The 25,593-nt window shown below is 44.9% G+C and overlaps 1 protein-coding gene across 2 annotated transcripts in view; it reads right to left on the bottom strand.

Annotated features, from left to right (window-relative positions):
- The window catches only part of rassf4a (Ras association domain family member 4a), a 143,047-nt gene that overhangs the window by 39,834 nt on the left and 77,620 nt on the right, over window positions 1-25,593 (bottom strand). For both annotated transcript variants that reach the window (XM_059946804.1, XM_059946805.1), the window contains exon 4: window positions 280-428. In XM_059946804.1, the coding sequence (XP_059802787.1) occupies window positions 280-428 (149 nt within the window). The remainder of the gene's footprint in view (window positions 1-279; window positions 429-25,593) is intronic.

Genomic DNA, 25,593 nt, shown 5'->3' with positions numbered 1-25,593 from the left:
TTAGCTAATTTTGCATTATATATATTTTTTTCTTTTTTCTGTTTTTTTTATATCATATATTATGAAATATTTAGACTTACCATGTTCATACAAATATTGTATGGTTTATGTCTTGGTAAACCCATTTATACTGTAACTATTGTTTATGTCTTTTTTCATCTGTAATGGAATTTATATGTTTGTAATTTATTTTTTATTAATATATCATTTGTATTTTGTCCTTATTATTAATAATAATAAAAAGATTGAGAAAGAAAGAACCTCAGTATGATGGCTTACCTGTGAGAGCTGTTGTCCAGCTCTGGACGGAGCAACTTGGAGCTGGAGAAATGGATGCGCTCATTGTCATCCTGCATCTGAAGCCGTATCGGTCTTCTCAGGCCCCATGATATGTTTAGCAGCCCCTCAATGATCAATTCTGCATCATCCTAAAACAAAAATACCTGGTCAAGCTGGACCTTGCAAAGAATCCATGTCTGTATGGCCACAAAAAGTTTTTTTGTTGGCCAGATGAAAATACAATTAGTGGATTTGGCGAATCAAGGACAGGGGAAGCAGACAAACCAGTTGTCTTTGTTTTCCCCCATTTCGTGGACCCTGAACTGATTCCTGCTCTTGGATAATCTCATCAGAGCAATTGAATGTGGACACAAGGAGCTTCAGGTAATGACCTGCTAAACCTGAGACCATTCTCAAAGGAGTAGCTACTTAATTACATAAAATGCCAGACCTACCAAGGAAACATTGGGCTCTGGTCACCTCATTTAACTGGTTTGGACCAGCCAGAATAGAAAGAAACAGATACACAAGGCTGGGTTGAGCAGAACCATGTAACAATGTTGGCTGTAGCCCTGTACAATGACTAGTGAAAAAGTGACCCAGGTAGGTCAGGTGACCTTGAGCCAATGGGATGGAGATCTACCTGTTCAACTGATGAGAGTCAGGAGCTCCAAATACGTAGGGGCCATAACTCTCCTGCAACCAGAGACTAGCCATTGTGGAAAAGGAGGAACCCCACGGACACATGGAGATTGGGTCCACGAGAAACGCTTGGCTAGTGTAGACTCCTTTCCTCTTCACTGACTGTTCATGGAAGATCAGGGATTCTACTGGGCTGCACGCAGGTAGTTAGTTTGTGAACCCACGTGCTTTTTAATTGCGGCAATAAAAGTTACTTGTCAGTAAACTTGTCTGTACCTCACTGATCATTATGACAAGATGTGATTCTTGTTATCACCTTTATAATTGAGTTGGATGATGAAGTGGAAGGGTGGGGTAGTAACATGAAGGTTAATGGAGCCGATGGGGTAGGTCTGATCCTGAGATGTCGGTCGGGCAGTGATGCACCATCAATAACTCACACTGAGACGTAAGGCGAGATATCGGCTTTTATTGACTGGAAGAAGGAACCAGGAGTGAGTGACCATCATACTATGTCCTGGAGACTGAGGCCGAGCATCAGGCCTCAGATCGCCTTTATACAGGGGCCTGTGGGAGGAGCCACAGGAGCAGTCAGCAGGGGCGTGTCCCGACAGGCACATAGCTCACCACAGGCAGTCCGTTGCAAAATCCTGAGCAATGAAGAACCAGCAGGAGTTATGCGTTATCCAGCCACGAGATGGTGCTACAGCACCAGATCTCTCATCAGTTCCGTACCAGGGAGTTACTTATTCTGAATTTGCAAAGTTCAGAGTAAGTTTTATTATCAACGTACAAATATGTCACCATATACAACCCTGAGATTCTTTTTCTTGTGGCATAATCAACAAATCAATAGCATATTATCTATAACAGGATCAATGAAAGATCACACAAAATGCTGCAGGGACTCAGCAGGCATCCATGAAAAAGAGTAAACAGTCCATGTTTTGGGCCAAGACCCTTCATCAGGACTGTCTCCTTGCCCACATGTTTACAAAGGCTGGTGTTAACATCCAGCCAGTGCATTTGGTGCACTCTCAATTCTCTGATCATTGTCAAACATGCCGAGTTTCAACACACCTGGCAAGTTTGGACAGCACAGCACATAGCAGGTGTGCCTGCTGGAGTGTAACTCGGGGCTCAAGAAGTACACACAAGGCTGGGAATAAGGCAGGATGTTTTAATGTTGCCATCATTCGTGGGGTACAATAACTAGGTAGTGCCTCAAGAACGTGGTATCCATCATGCAGGGCCCTCACCATCCTCACATCTCCTCTCCTCAGGAGGAGGATTGGGAGCCCCATGAACACCATCTCACTATGCTGATCTCCTATTTATCAGTTTACGTTTTGTATTATAATTTAATGTAATTTTTTAACATATTGCATTTGTTGCTGAAGAACAACAAATTCAATGACACGTTAGTGAAAATGAACCGGACCCTACTCCGAGTATCAGTGATGACAACGGATGTCTTATTCTACACCAGGCTGTCGAAAGTCCTGGAGAGGAGGCGGGAGAATGGGGTTGAGAGGGATAATACATCAGCCATAATTGAATGGCAGAGCAGACTTGATAGGCCGAATGGCTTAATTCTGCTCCAATCACGATCACAGATCGATCATGAACAGCAGCAACTCGGCAGTTTTCTGGAGCTTTGGCCAGTGACGAATCAGAGGGATCAGAAGCTCGATGGGATGTAAATCACTCAAGGTTGCAGACTGACTACTAAAGGCAGTGACCCGTGGCAGTTCTTTGGAGCTTTGAGCAGTGGCCAATTGGCATTTGGGATTGATTAGCAAGAACAAACTAAAGTAAGGCAGGGGCAAGTGGGGTGGCCATCGTTGTAACAGGGGCAAGTGGGGTGGCCATCGTTGTAACAGGGGCAAGTGGGGTGGCCATCGTTGTAACAGGGGCAAGTGGGGTGGCCATCGTTGTAACAGGGGCAAGTGGGGTGGCTATCATTGTAACAGGGGCAAGTGGGGTGGCCATCGTTGTAACAGGGGCAAGTGGGGTGGCTATCATTGTAACAGGGGCAAGTGGGGTGGCTATCGTTGTAACAGGGGCAAGTGGGGTGGCCATCATTGTAACAGGGGCAAGTGGGGTGGCCATCGTTGTAGCAGGGGCAAGTGGGGTGGCCATCGTTGTAACAGGGGCAAGTGGGGTGGCCATCGTTGTAACAGGGGCAAGTGGGGTGGCCATCGTTGTAACAGGGGCAAGTGGGGTGGCCATCATTGTAACAGGGGCAAGTGGGGTGGTCATCATTGTAACAGGGGCAAGTGGGGTGGCCATCGTTGTAACAGGGGCAAGTGGGGTGGCCATCGTTGTAACAGGGGCAAGTGGGGTGGCCATCGTTGTAACAGGGGCAAGTGGGGTGGCCATCGTTGTAACAGGGGCAAGTGGGGTGGCCATCGTTGTAACAGGGGCAAGTGGGGTGGCCATCGTTGTAACAGGGGCAAGTGGGGTGGCCATCATTGTAACAGGGGCAAGTGGGGTGGCCATCGTTGTAACAGGGGCAAGTGGGGTGGCCATCGTTGTAACAGGGGCAAGTGGGGTGGCCATCGTTGTAACAGGGGCAAGTGGGGTGGCCATCATTGTAGCAGGGGTAAGTGGGGTGGCCATCGTTGTAACAGGGGCAAGTGGGGTGGCCATCATTGTAACAGGGGCAAGTGGGGTGGCCATCGTTGTAACAGGGGCAAGTGGGGTGGCCATCGTTGTAACAGGGGCAAGTGGGGTGGCCATCATTGTAGCAGGGGTAAGTGGGGTGGCCATTGTTGTAACAGGGGCAAGTGGGGTGGCCATCGTTGTAACAGGGGCAAGTGGGGTGGCCATCGTTGTAACAGGGGCAAGTGGGGTGGCCATCGTTGTAGTGGCCATTGTCAGAGCGGAAATTCTGAGGCTTCAGCAAAGAGAAATCTCCATCAGAGAAGGCAAAAACAAAAAGCTGAAGGTACAAGGTCCCCCCTCCCCACTTTACATTTGATCAATGAGGACAGCAGAGATGCCAGGCAGGGTGTGGCAAGGCAGGGAGACCCCCAGTGTCCCTGACGACTACAACTGTGAGAAGTTCATCCAGCTTCAGCTTCTAACAAAGCATGTTGAGGAGTTGGAGCTGAAACTGGATGAACTCTGGATCATTCAAGAGGCTGAGGGGGTGATAGATAGCACACATAGAGAGGTACTGTAGTTATATCCATGGTGCAGAACACAGGAAACTGGTTGACAATCTGGAAGGGGAAAGGGGTTACTGAGCCAGTGCAGAGTACCCTGTGGTCACCCCACCTCAACAACACTTTGGATACTATTGCAGGGGATGAACTAGCAGAGGAAAGTCACGGTGGTCGGGTCTCTGGCACTCAGTCTGGCTCTCTGTGATTCAGATAGGAAGGGTGGGGGCGGAAGAGGCATGCTGTGGTGATAGGGGACAGAAAGGAGATTCTGTGGGTAAGAACGAGAGTCCTGGATGGTATATAGCTTCTCAGATGCCAGGGTCCAGGACATCATGGATCGAGTCCTCAGCATTCTTAAGTGGGAGGGTGAACAGCCAGAAGTCTTAGTTCATGTAGGTACCAATGACAGGGGTAGGATGAGTGACAAGGTTCTGTGAAGGGAGGTCAGAGAGTTCAGGACCTCTAGAGTGGTGACCTCAGGCTAGTGAGGCCAGAACTAGGAAGACTATGCAGTTTAACACATGGCTAAGGAGTTGACGTAGGAGGGATTTTTGGATCATCCAGGGATGGTGGGACCTGTACAGAAGAGACGGCTTGTCCCTGAACTGGAGGGAGATGAATACCCTCGTGGGAAGATTTGTTAATGCTGCACGGTGGGGTTTAAACTAGAGTTGCTGAGGGGTGGGAACCAGAGTGCCAGAACAGTTGGTGGAGAGGTTGTGGAGCTAGATGTTGGTAAGAGCTCAGACAAAGTCAGGAAGGAATCAGAAGGTTGAACATGATGAGGCTGATTTCCCGAGCTGTGTATACTTCAATGCAAGAAGTATCGTAGGAAAGACAGATCAGCTCAGGGCATGGATCAACACCTGGAATTATGATGTTGTAGCCATGAGTGAGATTTGGTTGCAGGAGGGGTAGGACTGGCAGCTTAATATTCCAGGTTTTTGTTGTTTTAGATGTAACAGAGTGGGAGGGATTATAGGAGAAGGGGTGGCATTACTCTTCAGGGAAAATGTCACGGCAGTGCTCAGTCAGAACAGACTGAAGAGCTCAGTTCTTTGGGTGGAACTGAGAAATAAGAAAGGTATGACCACGTTAATGGGGTTATAGTACTGACCACCCAACAGTCCGCAGGATTTAAAGGAACAAAATTTTTGAGAAATCGTAGACTGTTACAAGAAAGATAAGGTTGTTATTGTAGGTGATTTTAACTTTCCACAAATTGACTGGGACTCCCATACTGTAAAAGGACTGGATGGGATAGAGTCGGTCAAACGCATTCAGGAAAGTTTCCTTTCTCAGTACGTAGAAGTCCCAATGACAGAACATGTGATACTGGATCTACTATTGTGGAATGAGACAGGGCAGGTGACAGAAGTTTGTGTAGGGGAACACTTTGCATGTCATGACCACAATTCCATTAGTTTCAAAGTAAATATGGAAAAAGACAGGTCTGGTCTGGGGGTTGAGTTTCTAAATTGGAGAAAGGCCTATTTTGATGGTATCAGAAATGATCTGGCAAGTGTGGATTGGGACAGGCTGTTTTCTGGCAAAGGTGTACTTGGAAAGTGGGAGGCCTTCAAAAGCAAAATTTTGAGAGTACAACGCTTGTATGTGCCTGTCAGAATAAAAGGTAAAGATACCAGGTGCAGGGAACCTTGTGTTTCAAGAGACATTGAGGCCCTGGTTAAGAGAAAAAAGGACGTGCATAGCAGGTATAGGCAAATTGGATAAGTTAGGTGCTTATGGAGTACAAGAAATGCAAGAAAACTCAAGAAAAATTCAGGAGAGCTAAAAGGAGGTATGAAGTTGCTCTGGTAGGAGAGGTGAAGGAGAATCCTAAGGGACTGTATGGATATGTTAAGAGCAAAAGAATTGCTAGGGACAAAACTGGTCCTCCGGAAGACCAGAATGGTAATCCATGTGTGGAGTCAAAACTGATGCTAGAGATGTTAAGTGCATTCTTTGAATCTGTATTTACTTGGGAGGTGGACACAGAGTCTGTAGAAGTGAGGCAAAGCGGCATCAACTTCATGGACCCTGTACAGATTACAGAGGAGGAGGTGTTTGCTGTCCTGAGGCAAATCCATATTTATGGTCTTTTATGGTCTAAATTGGCATGGGTAAATCCTCAGGCCTGGCAAGATGCTCCCTCGGACCCTGCAGGAGGCAAATGCAGAAAATGCCGGGGCCCTAGCAGAGATATTTAAATCATCCTTAGCGACGGGAGAGGTACCAAAGGGTTGGAGGATAGGTAATGTTGTTCTGCTGTTTAAGAAAGGCTCTAAACACAAACCAGAAAATTACAGGTTAGCGAGTTTGACATCATTAGCGGGAGAGTTATTGTAAGATATTTTAAGGGACGTATAAGTATTTGGATAGACGTGGACTGACTGAGGATAGTCAACATGGTTTCGTGTGTGGTAGGTCAAGTCTAAGTAATTTTAGGAAGTTACCAGGAAAGTGGAAAAAGGCAAGGCGGCAGATGTTGTCTACATGGACTTTAGTAAGGCATTTGTCAAGGTCCCACTTGAAAGGTTGGTCAAGAAGGTTCAGTTACTCAGTATTCAAGATGAGATAACAAATTGGATTAGACTAGTGGTCACCAACCTTTTTAAGCCCAAGATCCCCTACCTTGGCCTTAGTGAAAGGCAAGATTGACCCCAGATCGATTAGTTACACACATGCGCACCGGGCAGAAAAGACCGGAAGTAAAACCCCACAACCCGGAAGTAGAAATAATGTATAAACACCTGGGGTACCCACCCTTTTTGCACTGCTGGTTGTCATGGCTTGTAGTGGGATCGGGAGCAGCTGGAAAAATAGGCTGAGAAATGGCAAATGGAATTTAATGCTGACAAGTGTGAATCGTTGCACTTTGGTATGACCAACCAGGGTAAGTCTTCCACAGTGAATGGTACGGCACTGAGGAGTGTGGTAGAACAAAGCCATCTGGGAAAAACAGGACCATGATTCGTTGAAAGTAGCATCACAAGTAGACAGGGTCATACACTGGCCTTCATAAATCAATGTATTGAGTACCGGAGATGGGATGTTATGTTGAAGTTGTTTGTTTTAGCCGTTGGTGAGGCCGAATCTGCAGTATTGTGCGCAGTTTTGGTCACCTACCTACAAGAAAGGTGTAAATAAATTTGAAAGAGTGCAGAGAAAATCTAAAAGTATCTTGACTGGTCTGGAGGACCCCAGTTATAAGGGAAGTTTAAATAGGTTAGGACCGTATTCCTTAGAAAGTAGAAGATTGACAGGAGATTTGATAGAGGTATACAAAATTATGAGGGGTATAGATAGGGTAAATGCTAGCAGGCTTCTTCCACTGAGGTTGGGTGGGACTACAGCCAAAAGTCATGGGTTAAGGGTGAAAGGTGAAAAGTTTAAGGGGAAGATGAGGGGTAACTTCTTCACTCAAAGGGTCCTGAGAGTGTGGAATGAGCTGCCAGCATGAGTGGTGCATGTGAGCTCAATCTCAACATTTAAGTTTAGTTTGGGTAGGTACATGGATGGTAGGGGTATGGAGGGCTATAGTTCTGGTGCAGGTTGATGGGAGTAGGCAGTTTAAATGGTTTTGTTATGGACTAGATGGGCCAAAGGGCCTGTTTCTGTGCTGTACTCCTCTATGCCTCTCTGAGCTTTGTTTGGTTCATGTACATAGAAACAGAGAGTGAAATAGATCATTTGCATCAATGACCAACACAGTCTGAGGGTGTGCTGGGAGCAGCTCGCAAGTGTTGTTACAATTCTGGTGCCAGTGCAGCATGCCCACAACTGATTAACCCTAACCCATATGTTTTTGGAGTGTGCCAGGAGGCAGCCCACATGGCAATGAGGTGAACATTAAAACTCCTTACAGAGAGAAATGCAGCCTCAATGCTGGTGCTGTAAAGTGTAACTGGTACACTACTGTGCTCCATTTGAAGAAATGTTTATAAAAGCTCTGCAAATACTTACTAAAAATGTTGAAATTTTAATAAAAACAAAAGCTCATGGGAGCTCTTTTACAACAACTCTGAAATTCCTGTGCTGGACAGAGAGTTTTGATTTCCCAACCCAACAAATCAGCTCTAAGTCCAATCAGCATAAAATCCAGAAATCGGAAATAACTTGAAGAGGTTCACATGTGGAACTCATTAAAATCATCCAAACGTTAACTAAATGAGATTCACTGGATGACATTTTCTCTCATTTTGTTTGCTATAGTCAGACAATGGAAATCCCCAAAGCAGTTTAATATTTACACTTGAAATGATTAGAAATATTAGAATTAAATGAAAATGCTCATCTGCTGTCACCAGGCACTAGGGACCGAGCTGACTGGTGAAACAAGGTTTCTTCCTGTAGATGGCTCTATGGGTGTCATGACACCCCCCCCCCCCCCACACCCTCCCCTCCACCCAGAACAGCTGTGGGTCTGCAATGTGCCCAACACCATCTGCTAACACAGGTGGGTATGGTCCATGGATACCAGCCTACAATGTAATGCCCACTGATGTGTAAGTAATTCAGAGAAACTCCCTTCTTAACCCAGCTGCACAGTTCAGAGAAATTGCAAGTAGTGTCTCCCTGCATACAAGTTGTCAAAGTGCGCAGAGCCTCTGTTCCCAGGCGAAATGGCATCAGCTGTAACACACACAAAACACTGGAGGGACTCAGCAGGTCAGCCAATGTCTGCAGAGAGGAATAAACAGCCAATGTTACGGGCTGAGACCCGTCATGAAAAAACTGCTGTAACTTGCTTTGCAGAGCTACTCCCAAATATCTTAATTGTAATAGTACAGCACAGACTAGCTGGGCCAAAGAGCATGTTTCTGAGCTGTAGTGTTCAATGACTGTCCTGCACTTGGAGACTTGTGCAGGTTTCCATTTGCCTCGTTGGCTCAGTTACACTTGAAGTGGGGTGACAGCCTGTCAAGGAATGTAGCTGATAGCGGAGTATGACAGAAGGGAGCACCCAGTGACCACAAGCAATAACAATCAGGATTAAATACTTCCTGGATGGAATGAGAGATTTGTCCTTAACAGTGGGCTATTGATGATTTTCAGCTGTTCAAGCCAGTGTTTTACAGGAAGCTCTGACGCCCCCTCTCCGGGTCAGTGCCAGAAAGACTGCTGCTCGGAGACTCAACTGGTTGACCTCACATTTTTGTGAGACATGCAATCCAGATATGATGTAAATTAATGCTGATCCATTGACCCTGTTACAGTTATTGTTCTATAGAATTGCTGAGTATGCCTGCAGAAAAAGAATCTCAAAGGTGCTCATGTATGTACTCTGATAATAAATTTTACTTTGAACTTTGACTTAATTTGACGTTGACTTAAAATGAAGGGTTTAAGACACAACATTCATCCCCGTATCTTCCTTCTGTCAGATGCATAACCCTGCTCGTGGACTGTTTGTCCCACTCCAGTCAGTGAGGAGGCTATGTAGCATCTATGGTAGGACCAACAGACCTCCAGTCAAGATGGCACCTGGTCGACATCTTCTGGATAGCTCACAAGTATTTTTCTACAAGTATGTGAAGAGCAAGAGGATAAGATGTGAGAGAATAGGACCAATCAAGTGTGACAGTGGAAAAGTGTGTATGGAACCAAAGGAGCGGGCAGATGTACTTAATGAATACTTTGCTTCAGCATTCACTATGGAAAAGGATCTTGGCGATTGTAGGGATGACTTACATCGGACTGAAAAGCTTGAGGATGTAGATATTAAGAAAGAGGATGTGCTGGAGCCTTTGGAAAGCATCAAGTTGGATAAGTCACCGGGACCAGATGGGATGTACCCCAGGCTACTGTGGGAGGCGAGGGAGGAGATTGCTGAGCCTCTGACGATGATTTTTGCATCATCAATGAGCACATGAGAGGTTCTAGAGGATTGGAGGTTGTGGATTTTGTTCCCTTATTCAAGAAAGGGAGTAGGGATAGCCCAGGAAATTATAGACCTGTGAGTCTTACTTCAGTGGTTGGTAAGTTGATGGAAAAGATCCTGAGAGGCAGCATTTATGAACATTTGGAGAGGCATAATATGATTAGGAATTGTCAGCATGGCTTTGTCTAAAGCAGGTTGTGCCTTACGAGCTAATTGAATATTTTGAGGATGTGACTAAACACATTGATGAAGGTAGAGCAGTAGATGTAGTGTATATGGATTTCAGCAAGGCATTTGATAAGGTACCCCATGCAAGGCTTATTGAGAAAGTAAGGAGGCATGGGATCCAAGGGGACATTGCTTTGTGGATCCGGAACTGGTTTGCCCACAGAAGGCAAAGAGTGGTTGTCGATGGGTCATATTCTGCATGGAGGTCGGTCACCAATGGTATGCCTCAGGGATCTGTTCTGGGACTTTTACTCTTTGTGATTTTTATAAATGACCTGGATGAGGAAGTGGAGGGATGGGTTAGTAAATTTGCTGATGACACAAAGGTTGGAGGTGTTGTGGGTAGTGTGGAGGGCTGTCAGACGTTACAGCGGGACATTGATAGGATGCAAAACTGGGCTGAGAAGTGGCAGATGGAGTTCAACCCAGATAAGTGTGAGGTGGTTCATTTTGGTAGGTCAAATATGATGGCAGAATATAGCATTAATGGCAAGACTCTTGGCAGTGTGGAGGATCAGAGGGATCTTGTGGTCTGAATCCATAGGATGATCAAAGCTGCTGCGCAGGTTGACTCTGTGGTTAAGAAGGTGTATGGTGCATTGGCCTTCATCAATCATGAGATTGAGTTTAAGAGCCGAGAGGTCATGTTGCAGCTATATAGGACCCTGGTCAGACCCCACTTGGAGTACTGTGCTCAGTTCTAGTCACCTCACTGTAGGAAGGATGTGGAAACCATAGAAAGGGTGCAGAAGAGATTTACAAGGATGTTGCCTGAATTGGGGAGCATGCCTTATGAGAAGAGGTTGCGTGAACTCGGCCTTTTCTTCTTGGAGCGATGGAGGATGAGAGATGACCTGATAGAGGTATATAAGATGATGAGAGGGACTGATTGTGTGGCTAGTCAGAGGCTCTTTCCCAGGACTGAAATAGCTAGCACGAGAGGGTATAGTTTTAAGGTGCTTGGAAGTAGGTACAGCGAAGATGTCAGGGGTAAGTTTTTTACTCAGAGAGTGTGGAATGGGCTACCAGTAGTAATGGTGAAAGCAGAAACAATAGGGTCCTTTAAAAGACTCCTGGAGCTTAGAAAAATAGAGGGCTATGGGTAAGCCTAGGTAGTTCATGTTTGGCACAGGTTTGTGGGCCAAAGGGCCTATATTGTGCTGCAGGTTTTCTATGTTTCTAAACCATATATTTCACTTCTTTTATGTCCTTTACATTTCTTTTTTTGTCTTGGATGTGGTCCTGGAACTATTCGAGCTCGTCTGGGTGTTCCAGTGCTCTGCAGTCTTTGAGAGGATTCCTGGAGGCAGAGGCAGTGTGTGCAAACCTCATGGCAGACATGGCTGTTCGACCCCATTTTGCCAATTAAAGCTTCCATTGTTTGCTGATTAAAGTGACAAAGGAGATTGAGACATGGAGGTGGATGTGGAAGGTGAACACCACTCCCTGACTTTTCATTGCTGGGGGTCGCTCTGCTCTGCTGCTGACGAGGGGAGAGCTAGCCGCTGTGCCTGGAGAATGTTGCCCAGGTTTTCTGTGTTGCGGATCTGGACTTGGACTATAATCTTTTTTTGGTCTCATAGTTTTTAATATTATGTTTTTTTGCCTGATCTTTCTTGTTTTTCTTGTGCGGTGGTGTGGTGGGTGGGACTTGGGAACTGAAGTGCCCGTTCTATTTTGTTCATTTTTTTTTGTGTGTGAGCAGGGATTTGGGGGTTGATGTGCCTGTTCCATTTTTGTTCTTTCTTTTTTAGCATGAAGGAGGCTTATGGGTTAATAGAAACATAGAAAATAGGTGCAGGAGTAGGCCATTCGGCCCTTCGAGCCTGCACTGCCATGCAGTATGATCATGACTGATTATCCAACTCAGAACCCTGTATCTGCTTTCTCTCCATACCCCCTGATCCCTTTAGCCACAAGGGCCATATCTAACTTCCTCTTAAATATAGCCAATGAACCGGCCTCAACTGTTTCCTATGGCAGAGAATTCCACAGATTCACCACTCTCTGTGTGAAGAAGTTTTTCCTCATCTCGGTCCTAAAAGGCTTCCCCTTTATCCTTAAACTGTGACCCCTCGTTCTGGACTTCCCCAACATAGGAAACAATCTTCCTGAATCTAGCCTGTCCAATCCCTTTAGAATTTTATACGTTTCAATAAGATCCCCCCTTAATCTTCTAAATTCCAGTGAGTATAAGCCTAATCGATCCAGTCTTTCTTCATATGAAAGTCCTGCCATCCCAGGAATCAATCTGGTGAACCTTCTCTGTACTCCCTCTATGGCAAGAATGTCTTTCCTCAGATTAGGGGACCAAAATTGCACACAATATTCTAGGTGCAGTTTCACCAAGGCCTTATACAACTGCAGTAGAACCTCCCTGCTCCTGTATTCAAATCCTTTTGCTATGAATGCCAACATACCATTTGCCTTTTTCACCGCCTGCTGTACCTGCATGCCCATCTTCAATGACTGGTGTACAATGACACCCAGGTCTCGTTGCATCTCCCCTTTTCCTAATCGGCCACCATTCATATAATAATCTGTTTTCCTGTTCTTGTAACCAAAGTGGATAACCTCACATTTATCCACATTAAATTGCATCTGCCATGAATTTGCCCACTCACCTAACCTATCCAAGTCACCTTGCATCCTCTTAGCATCCTCCTCACAGCTAACACCGTCGCCCAGTTTTGTGTCATCCGCAAACTTGGAGATGCTGCATTTAATTCCCTTGTCTAAATCATTAATATATATTGTAAACAACTGGGGTCCCAGCACTGAGCCTTGCGGTACCCCACTAGTCACTGACTGCCATTCTGAAAAGGTCCTGTTTACTCCCACTCTTTGCTTCCTGTCTGCCAACCAATTCTCTATCCACATCAATACCATACCCCCAATACCATGTGCTTTAAGTTTGCACACTAATCTCCTGTGTGGGACCTTGTCATATGTTGAAAGATTGGAGCGACTGGGCTTGTATACACTGGAATTTAGAAGGATGAGAGGGGATCTGATTGAAACATGTAAGATTATTAAGGGGTTGGACACATGGGAGGCAGGAAGCATGGTCCCGCTGATGGGTGAGTCTAGAACTAGAGGCCACAGTTTAAGAATAAGGGGTAGGCCATTTAGAACAGGGACGTGAAAAAACTTTTTCACCCAGAGACTGGTGGATATGTGGAATGCTCTGCCCCAGAAGGCAGTGGAGGCCAAGTCTCTGGATGCATTCAAGAGAGAATTAGATCGAGCTCTTATAGATAGCAGGGTCAAGGGATATGGGGAGAGGGTAGGAACGGGGTACTGACTGGGTATGATCAGCCATGATCACAGTGAATGGTGGTTCTGGCTAGAAGAGCTGAATGGCCTACTCCTGCTCTTACTATCTATTGTCTATTGTCAAAAGCCTTTTAAAAATCTAAATATACCACATCCACTGGCTCTCCCCTATCCACTCTACTAGTTACATCTTCAAAAAATTCTATAAGATTCATCAGACATGATTTTCCTTTCACAAATCCATGCTGACCTTGTCCGATGATTTCACCTCTTTCCAAATGTGCTGTTATCACATCTTTGATAACCGACTCTAGCATTTTCTCCACCACTGATGTCAGACTAACCGGTCTATAATTCCCTGGTTTCTCTCTCCCTCCTTTTTTAAAAAGTGGGGTTACATTAGCCACCCTTCAATCCTCAGGAACTAATCCAGAATCTAAAGAGTTTTGAAAAATTATCACCAATGCATCCATTATTTCTTGGGCTACTTCCTTAAGCACTCTGGGATGCAGACCATCTGGCCCTGGGGATTTATCTGCCTTTAATCCCTTCAATTTACCTAATACCACTTCCCTACTAACATGTATTTCCCTCAGTTCCTCCATCTCACTAGACCCTCGGTCCCTTCCTATTTCTGGAAGATTATTTATGTCCTCCTTAGTAAAGACAGAACCAAAGTAGTTATTCAATTGGTCTGCCATGTCTTTGTTCCCTATGATCAATTCACCTGTTTCTGACTGTAAAGGACCTACATTTGTCTTAACCAATCTTTTTCTTTTCATGTATCTATAAAAGCTTTTACAGTAATGATCATGTTGCCTTTCTTTTCTATTCTTTCTTGGTTTTATGGCTACCCAGACAGGAAGAATCTCAAAGTTGTATACGTTGAAAAGCAGCTACTTTCCCCAGGCAATAAGGCTGATCTACACCTCCACCACTAACCCACCCCTCACACCCCATCGACCACCACTACTTTATCATTTCCTGTCTGTCACCAGATGGACAGACACTCCTGCGTCTCTTGTCACTTTACAGACATATCCCTGTATATCAGCTGTCTTATGTATTTATTATTATTGTGTTTTTTATCTTATCGTGTACATTTTGCGCTGCATCGGATCCCGAGTAACAATTATTTCATTCTCTTTTGCACTTGTGTACTGGAAATAATGTTAATCTATCATGAATTCAGAAAATATTAAGCAAACATTATGGAAAAATTTTACAAAATACAATTAGAATCTTCTCATTATCACCACCACTTGGTGCCCCTCCTTGTTCCCTTTCTCCTCTCCACACTACTTCCTCTGCAGTCATTTAACTTTCACATCCGCCTTGCTTCATCTACTTAGCATCTCTAGTTAGCTTTCTTCCCCTCCCCTCATCTTTTTATTTTGGCATCTTTCCCCTTCCTTTCTATTCCTGCAGAAGGGTCTCAGCCCAAAACATCGACTGTTTATTCATTTCCATAGATGTTGAGTTCCTCCAGCACTTTATGTGTGTTGCTGTAGGGATCCCAGCCTGACCTGACACTGAGCCTTAAGACAAGAGGAAGAACAAACACTAGCTGAAATTCCAGGTGAATCTTGGGGCTTATCACTCTACACCACAGTAGTTTCAAGATTGTTTACGTACATAAAGTAACACTAGGCACAGGAATATCATTTGAATCGGGAGCAAGTTACAGCTTGTGATTCAGCTGGGAGCTCAGAGAATTCGACCGTGTAGGTAGGATTTAAGCCTACCTGGTCAATACCTGTGGAGGAGGGGGAACTGCGCAGGCGCGAGTGACGTCAGCGTCGAGCGCGCACTTTAAAAGGCAGGTCCTCTTGTCAGAGCGGGCAGCGGAGTCCGTGGGAGCAGAGTCCTGGGCTTCGGCGTAAGGGGACTTCGGTAAGCCTGTATGATTGCTCACTGAGGGGAAGAAGGTAAGGTCGCTAGGTGCTTTTTAGACTTATTCCATTAATCCAGTTCAGGTATGGGGGAGACAGTCAGAGCAGTGGTGTGCTCCGTATGCAGTATGTGGGAGGTCAGGGTCAACACAGTTGTCCCTGATGACCACACCTGCAAAAGGTGCGTCCAGCTGCAGCTCCTGTCAGTCCGAGCTAGGGAGTTGGAGCAGGAGCTGGATGAACTACGGATCATTCGGGAGGTGGAGGCAGAGATAGATAGGAGTTATCAGGAGGTAGTCACACCAAAAAACCAAGAAGTAGGCAGATGGGTGACGGTCCAGAGGGGCAGGGGGAGCAGGCAGAGAGAGCAGAGCACCCCTGCGGCCATTCCCATTAACAATAAGTATACCGTACTGGATACTGTTGATGGGGATGACCTACCAGGAATGAGTTGTAGTGGTCCTGCCTCTGGCACAGAGGTTGAACCCTCAACTAGAAAGGGGAGGAGGGAAGAGAAGAGAGCGATAGTTTTAGGGGACTCTATAGTTAGGAGGGCAGATAGGAGATTTTGTGGGGCAGATCGGGAGTCTCGGATGGTATGTTGCCTCCCTGGTGCCAGGGTCCGGGACATCTCAGATCGGGTGCAGGCTATTCTTGAGAGTGAGGGCATGAACCCAGATGTAGTGGTCCATGTAGGGTCCAATGATGTAGGTAAGGTGAGTGAGGGGGTCCTGCTTAGAGAGTTCAGGGAGTTAGGAGTGAAGCTGAAAGGCAGGACCTCCAGGGTGACAATCTCGGGATTGCTACCTGTGCCACGTGCGAGTGAGGCGAAGAATAGAATGATTATGCACATTAATACGAGGCTGAGAGCATGGTGCAGGAAGGAAGGGTTCAGGTTTTTGGATAATTGGTCTTTGTTCCAGGGACATTGGGATCTGTTTCGAAGGGATGGTCTACATCTGAACCGGAGGGGTACTAACATTCTTGCAGGAGTATTTGCCAGTGCTGCTCGGGGGGGGGGGGGGGTTTAAACTAGATGTGCAGGGGGCAGGGATCCAGATCCAGAGGGTTGGTCAGAAGGTGCATGGGGTTAAATGTGTACAAGGTTTGGGTGATCTTGAGAAGGTCATCAAAATTCAGGGTGCAATTTGCCCGATGGAAGTTCAAGGAGCTGGGTTAGGTACAGTAGACAGTGTTTTAAGCAAAGAGAGGAGGAATGGGCTAAGAATTCTATACTTAAATGCGCGTAGTGTCAGAAATAAGACAGATGAGCTTGAAGCTCAGATGAAAATGGGGAACTATGATATTGTTGGGATAACGGAGACATGGCTGCAAGGGGATCAGGCCTGGGAATTGAGTGTACCAGGGTATACGTGCTATCGTAGAGACAGAAATATGGGAAGAGGGGGTGGGGTGGCCCTGTTGGTGAGGAATGAGATTCAGTCCTTAGCAAGAGGTGACTTGGGAACAGGGGAAGTAGAGTCTGTGTGGATTGAGCTGAGGAACAGTAAGGGTAAAAAGACCCTAGTGGGTGTTGTGTACAGGCCCCCAAACAGTAGCGTGGATATTGGGTACAAGTTGATTAGGGAGTTAACATTGGCATGTGCTAAAGGTAATGCAGTCGTTATGGGAGATTTCAACATGCAGGTGGACTGGGAGAATCAGGTAGGTGCTGGACCCCAGGATAGGGAGTTTGTGGAGTGTCTAAGGGATGTATTTTTGGAACAGCTTGTGCTTGAGCCAACCAGGAACGAGGCTATTTTGGACTTGGTGATGTGTAATGCACAGGAATTGCTAAGTGATCTTGAAGTAAAGGAGCCATTAGGAAGTAGTGATCATAACATGATAAGTTTTTATCTACAATTTGAGAGGGATAAGGGCAGATCAGAGGTGTCAGTGTTGCAATTAAATAAAGGAGACTACGGAGCCATGAGGGAAGAGCTGGCCAAAGTTAAATGGGCGGATGCCCTGGCAGGAAAGACAGTGGATCAGCAGTGGCAGATATTCTTGGGCATAATACAAAAGATGCAAATGCAGTTCATTCCAATGAGAAGGAAGGATTCAAAGAGGGGGAAGGGGCCACAGTGGTTGACAAAGGAAGTCAGAGATTGTATAGCATTAAAGAAAAATAAGTATGACGGGGCTAAGATGAGTGGGAATACAGATGATTGGGAAAGTTTTAACGAACAGCAGATCTTAACTAAAAAAGCAATACGGAGAGAAAAAATCAGGTATGAGCTCAGTCTAGCCAGGAATATAAAAGGGGATAGCAAAAGCTTTTTTAGCTATGTGAAGAGAAAGAAGATAGTTAAGAACAATGTTGGCCCCTTGAAGAATGAATTGGGAGAAATTGTTATGGGAAACAGGGAAATGGCAGCAGAATTTAATGCATACTTTATAGATCTGTCTTCACCAGGGAGGACACAAGCAATCTCCCAGATGTATGGATGGGCCAGGGTCATAAGATATCAGAGGAATTGAGACAGATTGACATTAGGAAAGAAACTGTGATGAGTAGACTGGTAGGACTGAAGGCTAATAAATCCCCGGGTCCAGTTGGTTTGCATCCGAGGGTTCTAAAAGAGGTGGCTCAGGAAATTGCGGATGCATTGGTAATCATTTTCCAATGTTCCTTAGATTCAGGATCAGTTCCTGAAGATTGGAGAGTGGCTAATGTTATCCCACTTTTCAAGAAGTGAGGGAAGGAGAAAACGGAGAACTATCGCCCTGTTAGCCTAACGTCAATCGTGGGGAAGATGCTTGAGTCCATTATTAAGGACGAAATAGTGGCACATCCAGATGGCAGAAATAGGATTAGGCCGAGCCAGCATGGATTTACCAAGGGCAAATCATGCTTGACTAATCTGTTGGAGTTTTTTGAGGGTGTAACAAGGATGTTAGACAAGGGTAAGCCAGTAGATGTTGTGTACCTAGATTTTCAGAAGGCATTCGATAAAGTGCCACATAGGAGATTAGTGAGTAAAATCAGAGCTCATGGCATTGGGGGCAGGGTTTCAACATGGATAGAAAACTGGTTGGCAGATAGAAAGCAAAGGGTAGCAGTGAATGGGTGTTTCTCAGACTGGCTGGAGGTGACTAGTGGGGTACCACAGGGCTCTGTATTGGGACCACAGCTCTTTACGATTTATGTCAATGATTTAGATGAGGGCATTGAAAACTATATCAGCAAGTTTGCTGACGATACTAAACTGGGTGGCAGTGTGACATGCGAAGAGGACGTTAGGAGAATACAGGGAGACTTGGATAGGCTGGGTGAGTGGGCAGATACTTGGCAGATGTCATTCAATGTAAATAAATGTGAAATTATCCACTTTGGAAGCAGGAACAAGAGGGCAGAGTATTGTCTGAACGGTGTAGAGTTAGGTAAGGGAGAAATGCAAAGAGACCTAGGAGTCCTAGTTCATCAGTCAATGAAGGTGAATGAGCAAGTGCAACAGGCAGTGAAGAGGGCAAATGGAATGTTGGCCTTTATTACAAGGGGAATTGAGTACAAGAGCAAGGATGTCCTTTTGCAATTGTACAGGGCCCTGGTGAGACCACACCTGGAATATTGTGTACAGTTTTGGTCTCCAGGTTTAAGGAAGGACATTCTGGCAATTGAGGAAGTGCAGCGTAGATTCACTAGGTTGATTCCTGGGATGGCAGGGCTGTCTTACGCAGAGAGATTGGAGAGATTGGGCTTGTACACGCTGGAATTGAGGAGATTGAGAGGGGATCTGATTGAAACGTTTAAGATAATTAAAGGATTTGATAGGATTTAGGCAGGAAATATGTTCCAGATGCTGGGAGAGTCCAGTACCAGAGGGCATGGATTGAGAATAAGAGGTTGGTTATTTAAAACAGAGATGAGGAAGAGCTTCTTCTCCCAGAGAGTTGTGGAGGTGTGGAATGCACTGCCTCGGAAGACGTTGGAGGCCAATTCTCTGGATGCTTTCAAGAAGGAGCTGGATAGATATCTGATGAATAGGGGAATCAAGGGATATGGGGACAAGGCAGGGACTGGGTATTGATAGTGAATGATCAGCCATGATCTCAGAATGGCGGTGCAGACTCGAGGGGCCGAATGGTCTACTTCTGCACCTATTGTCTATTGTCTATTATCTGTACATAAGGTAACTGACAGGAAATTATAAAGTAGAGGTGGTTCGGGCATTGAATGGTGGGGTTAGAGGATGGAGACATTGATCAGGCTTATTGATTGGTGAAAGTGTATTTTTGAGTCTGGTGGTCCTGGTGTCTCAGATGGGAGTGGGACAAACAGTCCATGAACAGGGTGGGTTCGATCCTTCATGACGTTACTGGCTTTTTCTGGTACCTGTCCTAGATAGGATAGGCTGCTGCAGTGATGTGTTGGGCTGTTTTGACTACTCCTGTAGAGTCTTCCTGTCCATCACATTTGCATTTTCTTTAAAGCAGAACTCCTCACCTCAGTCACCTTCCCTGTGATAGTCTGGTGAATGTTCACTGCACTCTCTTCAGGCAAGAACATCCTTTACTGGGTAAGAAACTCGGAAATCTAACAACAGGCCTGTGCAACTACATTTTAGAAACACAGAAAAACTACAGCACAATATAGGCCCTTCGGCCCACAATGCTATGCCGAACATGTACTCACATTAGAAATTACCTAGGATTACCCATAGCCCTCTATTTTCCTAAGCTCCATTTTAGTATCAGACCCAGTGACAATAAAGGATGCGTTTTCATTTGCTGACCCAGCTATCTGGTATACTACATAATGGCTGCAATGACTTGTAAGAGAACACCCAACTTCCTTTCCCATTCTGTCACCCACATAGAAACACAGAAAACCTACAGGTTCTTTGGCCCACAAAGCTGTGATGGACATGAGAAATTGCTTTGCTACAGTTTTCCAGCGGTCTCCTTCTGCTCCTCTTGTCTGCCTCTTTCTACCCTCCTGAAACATGCCTGCCAGTTCTCACACTCCTACAGTTTAGTGCCATAAGCAAACTTAGAAATAACGCATCTTCAAGTCCCTGGACATCAGCTTCTCAGAGGATCAATCCTGAGCTCTATCATGAAGACTGCCAATGGAGTCCAAGGAGATCTGGTATGTCACTGATGTTCGGTGGAGAGCATTCCGACCGGGTCTATTGCCACCTGATATGGAGGCTCCAATGCACAGGATCACAAGTGACTGCAGAAGGTTGTGGACTCAGCCAGCTCCCCCACAGGCATAACCCTCACCACCGCTGAGGACATCTTTAAGAGGTAGTGCATCATTAGATAAGATTATAAATCCATAAGACTTGCAGTAGGATTAGAATTAGCAATTCATCCCACCAAGCTACCTCACCATTCCATCATGGTTGATTAATTATCCCTCTCAACCCTATTCTCCTGCATTCTTCCCATAACCTTTGATGTCCTTACTAATCAAGAACCTATCAACCTCTGCTTTAAATATAAAAGGGCCCTCCCCATCCGGAACATGCTCTCTTCTCATTACCATCATCTGGGTGGAGGTACACCCAGATGTTTCCCATGCCTCTGGCTGCAACACAAGCCCAAAGCATGTTCGATCCACCCCGTGCTTAACAGTTGGAGAAGTGTTCATTTCATGAAATTCTGCACCCTTTTTTCTCCAAACATACCTTTGCTCATTGCGGCCAAAAAGTTCTATTTTAACTTCATCAGTCCACAGGACTTGTTTCCAAAATGCATCAGGTTTGTTTAGATGTTCCTTTGCAGGACCCAACTGACAAAAGGTCTCGGCCCAAAATGTCAACAGCGCTTCTCCCTATAGCTGCTGCCTGGCCTGCTGTGTTCTGCCAGCATTTTGTGTGTGTAACAGTTCTATTGGAAAGTTTTCTTAGATGCTGTCCAAGTTGCATGCCATTTTGGACAATGACTCCCATCCACTCCATAATGTACTGGTTAGGCACAGGAGTACATTCAGCCAGAGACTCATTCCACCGAGATGCAACACTGAGCGTCATAGGAAGTCATTCCTACCTGTGGCCATCAAACTTTACAACTCCTCCCTCAGAGTGTCAGACACCCTGAGCCAATAGGCTGGTCCTGGACTTATTTCCACTTGGCATGATTAACTTATTATTATTTAATTATTGATGGTTTTATATTGCTTTATTTCTACACTATTCTTGGTTGGTGCGACTGTAACGAAACCCAATTTCCCTTGGGATCAATAAAGTATGTCTGTCTGTCTGTCTGTAGTCTTCCAGACCTCAACTTGACCTCCACCGTTCCTGTTAACTGCCACTTATTAATTACATTACGAACTGAGGAAACAGCTACCTGAATCTTCTTATAGCCTTCTCCTGCTTTGTGGGCATCATTTATTTTAATTTTCAGAGTGCTAGGCAGCTGCTTAGAGGAGCCCATGGCTGCTGATTGTTGGGACAAGGTTTGAGGAGTCAGGGATTTATAAAGTTTTGAAATTTGCATCACCTGGCCTTTCCTAGTGATGACTGTGAACAAGCCATAGCCCTAACAAGCTAATTAAGGTCTGAGACCTTGGTAAAAGTTATCTGAGAGCTCAAATCTCTTGGGGTGCCCAAACTTTTGCATGGTGCTCCTTTCCTTTTTTTCATTCTAAAGTTGTACAAAATAAAAATAATACACTAATCTTGCTCAAAATGTTGAAAAGAATGTTTCATCTTTAACTTTATGACTATTGGAGATCAGTTCATCTTCTACTCGGTTAACTATTCATGGTAACAGAAATTTTGACCAGGGATACCCAAACTTCTGCATGCCACTGTATGTACTCCGAGAATACGAGCGCCTGTATCTGAACAACTGCTGAGATGCTTCTGAAATTGCACTACACTGTACACTGAACACCTGCAGAGCGTCGCAGACTGACTCAGGGCACATGGTGAAAGTGAAAACAGACAGAACCATCAGCCTGAAAGCAATAACTGTAAATATTAGTCACCAACTAAGAGCCAGACTACTGATCAGCATTTTTAGGAAATTATACAATGTACATTTCATCCTGTCCCTGCTGGTGATGCTGTAATGATGGTGGTCTTTAATTCCAATCCAATGAATGCTGACTAACCCCAGTCTCTGGAAAACTCGTGCTGTGGCTCTTATTACATGTTCAGTTACACTTTTTGTAATGATTCCTTGTGAGTCCTGTAGATTGATGACCCATTCATTTTCTCATGGGCATTCACAGTAAATAGAGAGAAACATAATTATAATAAATAAGCAATAAATATTAAGATCTTGAAATGAAGAGTTTTTGAATGTGAGTCCATAGGTTGTGGATATGACACTCAGGGAATTGGGTTATATTATTTATCTTTTTGTGTGACTGTATGTTTCTGCTGTCTTATGTGCTATATGTAGCTTGTGTTATGTATGACTGTTAATGTGTTATGTTCCTTGGCCCCAAAGTAATGCTGTTTCATCTGGCTTTATTCATGGGTATTCATGTATGGTTGAATGACAATCAAACTCCAACACTACATTTGAACTTAAGGATGCCAGTGAACATCATCACACTGTGGCTTTTCCACCCACGGCCGTTTTGTTTCTACTGAGAAACATTATTAGAATGGAGCTTTCCTTTGCTCTGAGGTTTTGGTACTGGCTGGGCTGCATTTCAAAAAAACTGCTTCCGAATATCCATATCAAGTCATGCATTCCTTTGCTCGGGCCATTCCCAGCACTGCGAGGGACTCTCATTCTTGTTACAGTAAAAAAAATGTGCCAACAGCAGAAGTTTGAGGCTGGGGTGAGAGGGAATAAAAACTAAACTGCAAAACTGACCAGACTGCAGTTTCCCTTTGCTCTGTCTATTTCTACAAGTTTTCAAAAACTCAGACTCAAATACCAAAGGACATAATTTTAAGGTGATTGTAGTAAAATCCAGTGGGATGTCCTTTACACACAAAATGTGGTTGGTGCGTGAAACACCCTGCTGGGGTGGCGGTAGAGGCTGATACACTAGGGGCATTTAATGCTCATATTAATAAATACTCTATTGATCCCGAGTGGATCAATAAACTTAGGCATATGGATGAATAAAACATAAATTAAAAATAAATTATACACAATTTTTACAAGAAAAAACATTCAAATGACAAGATCAAAACCATTTAAGTGACTCAGGCAGAGGGATGTTAGAAAATGTAGGGCTATGTAGGAGGGAAGGGACTGATCTTAGAGTGGATGAACAGGTTAGCACAACTTTATGAGCTGAGTGGCCTGTACTATACTGTTTTATGTTCTCACTCCTTAGCACAGAGAGAAAGTTGAAAATGAAAATTCTGCAGATGCTGAAATCTGAAATGAGAACATTTGCTTGCATCATTGGAAACAGCTCTATTACTACCTTTGATATCTCTTTTAAGGTTCTTTTGAAGACCCTGACCTGCAGTTACATGCTGGAGGGAAGGAGGGAGAGAGAGGGTGGAGGGGAGAGGAGGAGAGGGGGAGGGGAGAGGGGGGGAGAGGGAGGGAGAGAGAGAGGTCAAATTACCGGGTGAACGAGTAGTCTTTGGGGTACTGTGAGTCTGTGTCTTTATTGATGCTTTGCTACATGCTTCAGTGCTCGGTGGGGGGTCGTGACCTTGCTGCTGCTTGTGCATGGGAGGTGTGAGCTGGGGGGGTGGACTTCGGGGTTCTAACATTTAACTGTCATTTATTCTTTGAGCACTCCTCTGTTTTCTTGGATGGTTGTGAAGAAAAAGCATTTCAGGATGTACATCGTATACACTTCTCTGACATTAAATGTACCTAGTGAAACCTATTGAAGTTGGCAGCATCTATGGAGAGGGGAAACAGAACTAGCATTTCAGGCTAAACATTATTATTGTTTCTTTCCATAGATCCTGCCTGACCTGCTGAATATTTCCAACAGTCGCAAGGCATTTGATAAAGTATCTCATGGTAAGGCATTTGACAAGGTCTCTCAAATTGGGCTCATCCAGAAGATTAAGACGCTTGGGATCAATGAAGACTTGGTTGTTTGGACTCAGATTTGTATTGTTCATAGAAGACAGTGGTCAATGGATCTTATTTTGGCTGGAGATCCATTACTTGTGGTGTTTGGCATGGATCCAAACTGGGACCTTTGCTTTTTGCAATATATACAAATACTTGGATGAAAATGTGGATTAGTGAATTTATAGAATACTCAGAGATGGTTGATGGGCCAAATGGTCTCTGTTCCTATGGCTTATAATCTTGTGGTCTAGGCAGAAGAGTGGCTATGGGATTGCTTTGAGTCAGTGGACTGGGCTGCGTTCAAGAACTCATCAAAAAATCTAAATGAACACACCATGGTTGTCATGGACTTTATTAAACAATTAAGGACAAGTGTGTCCCCCACAAAATCATTCCCAGTCTTCCCCAACCAGAAGCTCTGGATGTGAGATTCTCAATCTGCTGAGGGCCAGATCAGTGGCATTCAAATCTGGCAACCAAGGAAGTCACAAGGTACGATCTATACAAAGCCACTTCAGAGGCAAACGGGCGATTCCGGACCAAACTTGAATCACTGTGGCAGGGCTTGAATGCTATCACCTCCTACCTAGTAAAACCAAGAGATATAGGTGACAACAGGGCTTCACTCCAGATGAGCTCAATACCTTCTATGCTCACTTTGACTTCCACAGCCTCGATGGCCCTGTGATTTCAGTCACTGAGACCAACATGAGAGTACCCTTCAGAAGGGTGAATACAAATAAAGCATCCAGCCCAGTTGGCATTTCTGGCCGAGTACAAAGATCTGTGTAGATCAACTGGCTGGATTGTTCACCAATACCTTTAAATCCTTGCTTCAGCAGTCTGAAGTATCCACCTGCCTCAAACAGGCTTCAATTATACCGGTGCCTAGAGCGTGGTAACCTGCCTCAATGACCATCATCAGTAGCACTTACATCCACAGTGATAAAGTGCTTTGAGTGCTCTGATGGAACATATCAAGCACCTGCCTGCAAAGCAACTTGGATCCACCCCAATTTTCCTATGGCATAACAGTTCCACAGCAGATGCAATTTCACTTACTCTTCATTCAACCCTGGAACATCTGGACAGTAAATTAGCATACATCAGGCTGCTCTTTCCCAACCACAGCGTGATATTCAACATTATCTTCCCATCAAAACTAATCATTAAATTTCAAAACCCAGGCCTCAATACTTCCTTGTGCAATTGTATCCTCAGTTTCCTCACTTGCAGACTCCAGTCAGTTCAGATTGGC

The sequence above is a fragment of the Hypanus sabinus genome, chromosome 21 (assembly GCF_030144855.1).
Source record: "Hypanus sabinus isolate sHypSab1 chromosome 21, sHypSab1.hap1, whole genome shotgun sequence".
Taxonomy (NCBI): Eukaryota; Metazoa; Chordata; class Chondrichthyes; order Myliobatiformes; family Dasyatidae; genus Hypanus; species Hypanus sabinus.
The sequence above is the reverse complement of the archived record's forward strand: the minus strand, read 5'-3'. Positions and strand labels throughout refer to the sequence as shown.